The 11,278-nt window shown below is 38.7% G+C and overlaps 1 protein-coding gene across 1 annotated transcript; it reads left to right on the forward strand.

Annotated features, from left to right (window-relative positions):
* Positions 1-5,365: 5,365 nt before the first annotated feature.
* Positions 5,366-6,084, forward strand: LOC109211227. The gene has a single exon (XM_019374732.1). It carries the CDS (start codon positions 5,377-5,379, stop codon positions 5,911-5,913), a length of 537 nt encoding a protein of 178 aa, XP_019230277.1. The 5' UTR covers positions 5,366-5,376; the 3' UTR covers positions 5,914-6,084.
* Positions 6,085-11,278: the final 5,194 nt, after the last annotated feature.

Here is an 11,278-nt window from a genome sequence, read left to right on the forward strand (position 1 = left end):
AATAATTTACCTGCTTATAGCAGCAAAAACTTATCAGTGACTTTTAGACTTATCAAACTCATATTTTATTTAGTAGTGGTTAATAATAATTTGATTTAAAAATTAAATGTATTAATGTGTAGGTATTTTAAGAAGTCATTTAATAACTGCTCATGTATTGAAGAGCTTTTTGTCACGACCCAATTTTCAAACCCGGTCGTGTGGCGCCCTCGTGAAGGGACAAGGCCAGCCAACTAACCCAAATCGCTTCTTTATATTTATTAACTAAACGAATAGGGAATAAGCTTAACGAACAATAATAAACCAGGTATGTACAACCCACATTAACCCGACCGGGGTGTCACAAGCACGAACATCTAAAAGAACCTTAACACACTTAACAGGCCAATAATATATACAAGTAAAGGTTTCTGGAAAATAAAAGACAACATCGGTCGCGAACACTGGCGGTCACCTTACTCAGCCTACAATAAATACTTTCAATCCGCTAATACCCGACCGGTGCGTAACGATAATGCAATGCACGCGAATATGCAGGGAGTAAAGTTGAGTACTTCCAACTCAGTGAGTAAGAAGTAAATAATAACTGAGCAGCAAGAAATCACGTAAAGCAACCAACGGGCTGTACAGACAGCCGGGATAACAATTTTCGAGAAAAACAGTGAAATCATAGAAACTCTTTTAGAAATTTCGCTCAGTTCAAATCTCTTATGAATGGTCCTTTCAATTAATTACGAAAACTGTTCAAAAATAGTTTAGTGCTGATTAAGCACAGAAAATCCGCCCTCCTTGCCACCAATATCACAGCATAGCAGTAATAATACAAATAAGTATGCAAGATGGAACACATAAAAGTTTCGCCCCTCGGGCACCAATTCGTTACTAGTCAGTCATTGTTTACCTTGACCGCGTCAGCATTTGTTTACCTGACCCAAACGCGTGTTTCCAGTGCCATTGTTACCACTGGTGCCATTTTACCTGATGGTCACCCATGTACCTACCAAAACACGTATGACAGTGTTATTGTTACCACTGTCCAATTCTAAATGGGTTAACCCGCGCTCACTGTGGGTGTGCAGACTCCGGAGGGGCTCCTTACAGCCCAAGCGCTATTATCAACATAAGCCTAAAGCCTGTACATATCAACATTGAGGCCCTGAATAGCCCTTTCTCACAGCACAACTTCGAGGCCTTGTCCGCTTAGAGATGAGCATTTCACGCCTAGTCTCTCTCCTCCCAAATACACTCTTTCAGAGTTGTATTGTAGTGAGGAGGCCTGAAGAGCTTTCGGAGCGCCCCTCTCCTCACAATACTCCAGTGAGCTCGTGCTGTGATGTGGCAGAACGTGCGTTGTCAAGAGGCCTCCTCTGTATGACTAATGCACCAGAGCTCTTTCAGCCTTATGTTGATATAGCGCTTGAGGTCTGTATGGAGCCTCCGGAGTCTGCACACCCACAGTGAGCGCGGGTACCCATTAGAATTGGACAGTGGTAACAATAAACTGTCATACGTTGTTTTGGTCAGGTAACAATGGCTGACCATCAGGTAAAAATGGCTGACCAGTGGTAACAATGGTCACTGAAACACGCGTTGGGTACAGGTACAATGGCTGACCGGTCAGGTAACAATGACTGACTAGTAACGAAATTCGTGCCCGCGGGGCGAACTTTTATGTGTTCATCTTGCTACTTATTTGTATTATTACCTGCTATGCTGTGATATTGTGCCAGAGGGGCGGATTTTCTGTGTTAATCAGCACTAACTATTTTGAACAGTTTTCGTAATTATTGAAAGGACATTTTCATAAGAGATTTGAACTGAGCCGAAATATTTCTAAAGAGTTCTCTGATTTCACTGTTTTTCTCGAAAATTGTACCCGGCTTCTGTACAGGCCCGTTGGTTGCTTTACGTGATTTCTTGCTGCTCAGTTATTATTTACTTCTATTACTCACTGAGTTGGAAGTACTCACTTTACTCCCTGCATCTCGCGTGCAGTTGCATGTATCGTTCACCCGGTAGCGTGTATTAGCGGATTGAAGGTATTATTATTGTTAGCTGAGTTAAGGTGACCGCCAGTGTTCGCGGAACCGGATGTTGTCTTTTATTTTCCAGAAACTTTACTTGTATATATTTATTGGCCTGTAGTTGTGTTAAGGTTTTTCTTTAGATGTTCGTGACTTGTGACACCCCGGTCGGGTTTGTTGGTTGTACATACTGGTTATTATTGTCGTTTAAGCTTATATCAACCTATTCGTTTATGTTTAATAAATATTAAAGAGACGATTTGGGTTAGTTGGCTGGCCTTGTCTTCACGAGAGGCGCCATCACGACCGGGTTTGAAAATTGGGTCGTGACAAAAATCTTTCAATACATGAGCAGTTATTTAAAAATGACTTCTTAAATACCTAAACTATTAATAACAATTTTTTAAATTTTAAATACAAAATTATATAATTAACAACAACTACAATAAATATAAATATGAGTTTGATAAGTCTAAAAAAGTCAACTGATAAGTTTTGCTGCTATAAGCAGGTAAATATTGTTTGAGAAATAAAAATTAATTTTGCATTTTAAATAATTATATTCAATACAATTACTATTCTCATCCTTAATCATATACAATTACTATTTCTATCTTATTTAAGAAAAAAATAAAGTGTAGATTTGACATTAATATTTTTATTACTTAATAGTGTTAGACAACTCTTGTCATGATTTTCATAATCGAGCAAAATATCATCATTTTGTCATGGCAACCATTTTCATTTTTTTAAGCTAACTATTTTTATTATTATTTGAAGTATAAATATTTATTTAGCTACAAGATTTTGTTTCGAATAATTTCATAGGCTTATAAGGTTATTTATTACTATATCGAGTTTTCAACCTGTGACAAAAGTTAATGATTAGCTATGAAATTTTTATCAGACCAATAAATTATGGCTAGATTATTCTGTAACGACAAATAATAGATTATTAAGCCAATTATTTGCCATAATTTTTTAGAACTTGAAGCAAAAATATTTATTTTGTTATAATATTTTATTTTAAATATTTTTATTATGGTTTAAAAGGTTACTTTTGCTACAGTCACTTTACGTCGTAGCCTAAAAACTAACAATTAGCTATAATATTATGTCATAACAATAAATCCGTGGCTATATCATTTACCTATTGCCACAGTTTTTTATAACTTTAAGCAAATGTATTTCTTTAGCTACAATATGTATTTCAAATAATTTATTGTAGTTAAAAGGTTACTATTGCTATAATAACTTTTAATGCGTGGCTAAAACGTATGAATTAGCTACGCAATTTATTGGGGCAACAAATTTGTAGCTATTTAGGCAATTACTGCTACGATTATTAGAAATTATAGCAAAAATGAAGAATTAGCTTTACCAATTTAATTTTCGTGGCTAGCAAATTTTTTGAATTTGTAAATAGCCATAAAATTTTAATTTTTGTGGCTATTGTTATGTATTAGCCACGATTTTTAAATTTGTAGCTGAGATTTCGTAGCTATAAATACATTATGTTGTAATGAGACAATAATTGTAACTGTTTTTGACACGGTAATACCACTTAACATGACATCTTGAGTCGTTTTCCCATGTGTTAGAGATCTTTCTAAGACGGATTGTGCTTGATGACAGGTAATAGACAACGGTAAATCAAGGATTTCTAAAGGATGGGTGCACCATTAGCAAACATATTGTGCCTGGGACATGGGTCGGGAAGGAACAGTGATTAGAAAAATAATGACTTGAAAGAAGTGAAAGAAACGAAAATAAAACAAAAAATGAAGTTCTGTATAGTAGATCGATCCTACTCATGAAAGCAATTTAAACATATTGCCAATATAACCAGTGGTCCGCTGAATTTGCAACTCATAACCATTGCACCACTGAATATTCTTGAGAATGGGTTCTCAAGTTTGCTATTTGTTTGTTCCCAGAAATTATTTACACTAGTATACAGGAGTTGGGGGTGTAAGCATGTGTTCACGTGAACCCAAGTTCTCTATGTAGATACACCACTGGTATTTAAAGCAGTCTATATATTGTTATAGTTAACAAAAGCTGTTGTTCTTTAACCCCCACAAATTTCTAGATTTGTTTTCCCATATCTGATAGTGGCTTTAAGTGTTTTTGTTGGTGTCTGATCTAGCGTTTATTTGATATCTTTTTGGCTTATGTACTCATATCTACTCAAATCAAACAGGCATTCATTTGAATACGTGGATAGAGAAGAGATGATAGTAGCTAGCTCATATGGTTGGTGGAATCGATGCTTTCATAAAGCTACCTCAAGGTTGGCCACTAACCACCTCTGGTTTGACCCTCATGTCTGTCTCTCAAGAGCTCAAGTCACTCCTCAAAAGGGAATTTTCCAATTTATAGGGAAAAGGTTTCGATGGGTCAATTATCGGCTTTATTTTAAATGAAAAATTTCATGCTAATGCGGTTTTTCTTGTGGAAAGAAAGGAAAGGCTGGCTTATTGTCTCTCTGATGTTAGGAGTCTAGCACAACCTAATTCAAGGTTTTTGGCCTTGTGATCTTTGCTTCATTTTGTGTTTGTAGGAAGTGGCAAACTCGTTGGATACAAATTCACGACAGAGTATCTCAGTCTTCGTGGATAGAGTTGAAGAAATAGTCATGCAACAAATAACTTCAAACTGAAAATAGTCCAGAAGATGACTATTGACTGCTTCCCTGCTCTGAGAATGTTCTGTACTCATTTTGGTAAGATTTATCTATGTTATGATATTGTTTACATTCAATAGTACTGATGCCAGCTCCTAGTTGTCAGAATCACTACAGATATGGAAATGGTTTGTCACAAACATTTGATTTAATATGTCCTAATTTACTCAACAGAAGTGGAGAGTTAGTATTATGCTGATGTAGGTTTCTCACAATTAACATGAGTTATTTTAGGCCTATGTGTTCATATGTAGTGCTTTGTTGTTTGACTGTTAGTTGAAAACTTACAGGTATTGACCTTGTGTTCCAACAATATGCATTTATGTCACTAAAATATGGAACTTTGTCCATTAGGAACACTAATTACCTTCCTTTTATGCTTTGTCAAACTGAACAAGATATGCAAAGTTCTACCAGTTTTCTCTTTTTTAAGCATAGTTTTTCCTAGTTTCCAAACAAGGGGCAAAAGTTACTAACTTTACACTAAAAGTCAACAGAAAATCTCGAAGATGGTAAGACTTCTTGGTAAGACTAGCAAAACAGTTTCATTAAAAAGTTGTTATGCTAATGAAGAAGTTTATCCAAAACCATATGAACATACAATAATCACTATAAATTGGACCCACAATAACAAGAAAACCAAGCATAACAAGAAACAAAACCAACATGCCTTCCTCATCACACTACTTAGTAATTTGCTTCTTCTTACTTAGTTTTTTGGCAGTTTCATCAGTTAATTCACAGAGCCCCGTTCATTACCCGATCAATGTTATTGTGAAAAATGAAACTCCACGTACAGCCTCGGCAAGATGTTATATACATGGAATTGATGCTCGCGACAAATTCATAATGACACCAGGTCATATTGTTGAATTCTATATGAGCATTATTCCTGGAGAAGATAACACCCTTTCTTGTGACGTGAAATTAGGGGAGAAACACGGGTTTTTCGAGTTGTTTAACTTGAATAATTCTCGCATTTGTCACACTCCTGATGTATATTGTTATTGGAATGTACATGAAGATGGATTATGCATGTTTGTTGCAGGTAAATGTGTGCTCTTCAAATGGGATGCTAACTCAACAGTTCTTCCCAGTTTGAGTCTCCAAGTCAAAGATAAACTCCCTTCAATTAGACATACTGCAAGTGAAAAACTGAGATATGCTGCAACTGGACCCTTCATTTTGAAAACAAGTCCTTAGTAAATCCATGAAATTTTGTACTAATATTCTATGAAAATGATTAAGAAAAATTCAGGTATTATGTGAATTGATATGCCAAGCTTTATGTTCAATGTGTAATGAGCTTCCAATCTCATGTCACAAAAACGTATGCCCGTTTATCTCCACATGAATATAAATATATTTCACATCTATAGGAAGTATTTCTCTTTGTGATGCATTTTAAAGGCTAAAATTCTCTCCATATTTATAAATTTGCTCATTACAGTTGAGGTAGAGACAAATTACGCATAATTTCTAATTTAAATTGAGACATCGATCTTGAATATTTTCACACGAAAAAAAATGATATTTGAAGCTGATCAGTACTCATTGAGCATAAAGCTTAAGGCATATTCAACAAGGAAGAAAAAAGCAAAATTACAAGCACTATATCTTTATATTTTGAGATCCGTCGGATAGAATCATTCCATTGTATTAACAAAAATTAATCCCGTAAATCCATGCCAGTAGAAGAAAGTCCCATATACTTGTCGATTATATGTTGAACCCTTCTTAATTAGCTTCAAATCCATATCCTTCACTGCTAGACCAAGATTCAAGCCAAAATATTCCTACATCATTAAGAATTCCCAAATAGTGAGATACTAATATTCCTACTATTCTACCCAGACCCCACCTATTGAGATCATATTGGGTTTGTTGTTGTTGTTTTTGTTGAGATACTAATATTTTTTTTTAATTTTGATAAGAATGGACATTGGGCCTAACTCAACCCCAAAAGCTAGCTTGTGAGGTGAGGATTGCCCAAGCCATATAAGGAGACCAAGGACCTCAAATACCTCCGATGTGGGACAACTCAACACCCCCCTCACGCCCAGGCCTCTGGAGCGTGGACAACATAAATGGGGGTCCAACATCGGTAACAATAATTGGGATGAGTCTGGCTCTGATACCGTGATAAGAATGGACATTGGGCCTAACTCAACCCCAAAAGCTAGCTTGTGAAGTGAGGATTGCCCAAGCCATATAAGGAGACCAATGACCTCAAATCCCTCTAATGTGGGACAACTCAACAAATTTGCATATGTTTTTGTTTATCCTAAGCTCGATTAAAAGGTGAGCTTACAGGCATTCACAACCAAACCCATAATAATTGGGACTATTGTCGCGGTTGCAGGAGCGATGATAATGACTTTAAGAAGGCCAACATAAGGGCTTTTTCGACCAAAAAAGTATACATTTAGTAACCGAAAAAGTTTATAAATTTTTTATATATACAAAAAATATATACTTTTTTTGCTATTATTTTTTGAGCGGTTATACAGTGTCATTATTCCAAGATAATTACCGGTGTTATTATCATGATTCCTGCAACTTTGGCACTAATCTCAACTATTTTTTTGCCTGCAACGAATGTTTGTTAGCTTCAGCTTCTCATGCCTAGGATAAAAAAAATATGTGCAACTACAAAAAAGAATTAATTTCTCACTAATGAAGAAGTTAAAAGAATGGGAGGGTTTATAAGTCATATAATCTGTTGATATTGTTTACCTTGAAAATGGTAATTATAATTAGATTTGATTTTGTGGTTCTAAAAATACGTAATTTATTTTAATGCTAGTTGTTAGGCAATAGATGCTACGTGTGAGACTGGAAAATGAGATAAAAGCTTGAAGATAATGTGATATGCAAACCGAATGGCCGCGAATCGGGGTCTCCCGCTAGCTTATGCTGGGCCTCGAGGTCGAGCTAGAGCATTAGGCTGTGGATGACCTATGAAGGACTAACAGTTCTAAGAGCTTTGATGATGACTCTTTATGATTAATGGTGAGTAATAAATGAAGAACAATCAATAAGACATAGTAAATGTAAGCAATGAAGTCAAAGGAATGAAAGTAGAATATGTTTAAGTTAGAGAGCCGAGAATGTTCTTGTATTGAATATCATGTGTCTTACAAAATCACAAGGGTCCCCTTTATATAGAAGGGGGAAACACAACATAGTACAGGTGCATTTATTACAAAGATATGCCGCTGGTACAACCATTTAATCCCATGGTACGGATTTGTACTAGCCTAGTAGACCTTGTCAGTTCTAACCACGTGCCTTGGGAATTTTCCGCTTGTCCATCATAGCCACCGATTTGCACTGTCCCGAGATCGAACATAGAGGATCCTCGGGGTCGAACCTCGAGCTACCCTCGAACCTTCAAAAGAACAAGCTATGGATCGTCGTAACGATCATAAAATCGGACTCTTCGATTTTAGCCGTATACAGATAGTCCCCGCGTTTCTTAGAGCGAAAACGATAAGAAACGATTTTGACCTTGATTTTCTCGAACCTCTCGTGATGACATCATGCTCGTGACGTCAGTGCTCTAAGTGACTGAGAACATCCTATCAGTCCGTCTTCCTAGAAGCATTAATTATACTGTCGGTTTATTTTTCAAAAAGGCATTTATTGCGCTGTCGATCCGTTTCCCCAAAAGCATTGATTGCGCCGTTGATACGTTTTTTTCCTTCTATAAATGGGAGGGGGAGGTGTTCGAGCCAAGACTTCATCCAATCCCTTTTCAACAGCCTCTGGCCCTTTCTCTTCTCTGCATCATCTTCCAAATTTCTATCTTTATGGTTCAAACTCGTGACCATAAGGTCATACGACAACAACCTTGTCACTTATGACATGGCTCTTTTTCAAACCTTTTTCCCACTGAGTGGAATTATGCTGAGTTGTTGTTGTTGTTGATTATGCTGAGTTGTTGTTGTTGTTGTTGGATCGAAATAATGAGGGAAGGACCTCAAACTCTTTCCGTATCAGAAGATATGTGGACCGTGAACCGCTGCTCATCTCTCTTAACTTCAACCTGGTGTGACACCCCATTCCTTTTGCTTTCCATGGAGTGAGGTGGCATTATCTACTAACTTTTGCATCCCACACCGGTGCAATTTCTCAAGAAGTGGTTTCACAATAGTAGTGCTGACGAGACCCATACTCGCAAAATGTTTCACCAAGGCACAATTCTCCCTGCTTGTTAAAAGCTTTTTCTCTTTGATAGGCAATAGCTGCTTTGGAGGAGACTCTCGAAGATATTTCTCTGAAGATCAAAATGGGGCCCTCGCGGAAACGGTTCTCGCAGATTTCGCTCCCGAGGATATATCCTCGAAAGTAGATTAGGCTCTTTAGCTGTTGTTTTTTGCATCTTTATTTCTGTGTAAGGACCCCTCATGGGCTTTTGTAATCATCGTTTATTAATACAAAAGTTTCTTCAATTTGCCTTTGACTTGTGCTGGATTCCCTTTTGCCTGTGTTTGTGATAAATCCGAGCATGTGACTTTACCGATTAGTTCGAATACTGGACCCGGATATAGGAAATCCTTTGGTTCTCGATTGGATACTATGATATTCCCTGAAACCCTTTTCCATCCCTCGGACTAAGTCTGGATTGATCTAATACAAACTTAGGCCGCAGGGACTTCCGAGTTCGAATTGAGTGAGAGTGAGGCCTCGTATTTAAAATAAAGCTTAGACCTTTTAGGCCCTGTTGATAGTCCTCGAGGGATGAGTTTGATTGATCATCTGAAAATAAAGATAGCCCTTAGGCCTTTACAAATAGTCCCCCGAGTGAGAGTTTTCTTGAACTCGGGTGCCCCTCAATGTAGCAAAAATTTGCCTTGAACTTAAAAAATGAGGATAGCATTAAGGCGTTATAGAATGTCCCTGAGCGAGGATACACTCGAACTCGGGTGGCCCTTGGGCTTCAAATAATCGAGGGAGCGTTCAAATTAAACTTGATAAGTAGGTAGCCCTGGGGCTTTACGAATAGTCGAATCTGATCTTGAGATAAAGATTGCCCTGAGGCTTTGTTAACAAATCCTGAGTGATAACTGGCTCGAACTCGGGCAGCCCTTGGACTTAATAGTCGAGCGAGCGTTGGCTCGAACTCGAATTAAAGATAGTCCTAAGGCTTTATGAATAGTCCCCGAGTGAGAATTGGCTCGAACTCCGGTAGCCCATGGGATTAATAGGCGAGCGAGCATTGGCTCGAACTCAAAATAGAGATAGCCCTGAGGCTTCATGAATAGTCCCCGAGTGAGAATTGGCGCGAACTCAGATAGCCCTTGGGCTTAATAGTCGAATCGAGTGTCTGCTTCGATGAGATAGATACTGCCCTGAGGCTTTAATTTGTAGGCGTCCAATCGTCGCCCTTTTGGCCCCCTTAGTACGCTTAAACGACCTTTTAGAATAGACAAGTCCCGTAACTTTGTGGATATCATTCTTTTAGTGCTTCCCAAACTTCTCTACTGCAGGCGTTGGAGAATTTTCTGATATGAGACCATGCCCTCTTGGAGAGGAGGGAGGATCTTGGGCTTCGGGACCGAAGAGCGATAACAAGCGCAAGGAATCCTCGGTGGGCAAGGAGACTTATAGTGAGGCAAGGTCTGTCCGGAGGCGTAAAGGAGATGCAAACATCGAGGTAGATCATGTAGATGTCAGCCATTGTGCGAACATTGGTGCAACAGAAGGGAGCGAACACACATCGATGGCTCAAGCCGAGAGGCCTCTCGGGGCAGCTGAGCATGCAATACCCGAGATTTCTAGCCTCGGGGAGTGACTCCTCTTTTGCCACCGTCTTCTTCCCTGGCCAAAGGTACTTCGAGGGACAAGGATCTTTCGTCGCTATCTCCTTCTCCTGTCAAAGTTGCTTCAAGGGATACGAATTTTCTGCCGCCATCTTTCTCTCCCGTCGAAGGTACTTCAAGGGATATTCGAGGCCAAGGGCTACCTAAATCAAGCAGGGCCTCGAGCGATCATATCCTCGCCGAGAGTGATTCAACTGGGGCCGATGAGACCAGGCCAGTAGATGCACGCTCGACTTTTGAAGAGGCTCAGCGGCTATACTATATGGTGAGTTTTGGTTGACTTTGTTAGTTTTCAGCTTTGCATTATCATTTTCTCACTGAGCTTCTCTTCCATAGGCCTTTGACAAGCTCAAGTTTGAGCCGCTCCACCGTAAAGCTCGGTTGCGGAAAGCCTAGGACGGGGAGAAATCCCTTAAATTTTTTTGTGATAAAAAGGCAAAGGATTTGGTATACCTTCGATATGAGGCGAGTCGAAGCCTGGACTTTGAAGGCTACCTTGAAAGACATGTAACCTAGAAATTCGGAGGACCTGGAGCGCCTTTGGGGCGAGGTTGGTCAGGCCAAGTATGAGTGTAATGAGCTAAAGGCTCGATAGATGCCCAAGTTGCGGCCAAGAAGAATGCTTTGGCCAAGGCTTCTGCCCTCGAGGTGCAACTTCGAAATGCTCGTGAAAACTACCTGGTCTAAACAAACAGGATTGCAAGGCTCGAGTATGATCTTTTGGAGATGAAGGCCGAGGTCGT

This window comes from Nicotiana attenuata, unplaced genomic scaffold, assembly GCF_001879085.1.
Source record: "Nicotiana attenuata strain UT unplaced genomic scaffold, NIATTr2, whole genome shotgun sequence".
NCBI classification, from domain to species: Eukaryota; Viridiplantae; Streptophyta; class Magnoliopsida; order Solanales; family Solanaceae; genus Nicotiana; species Nicotiana attenuata.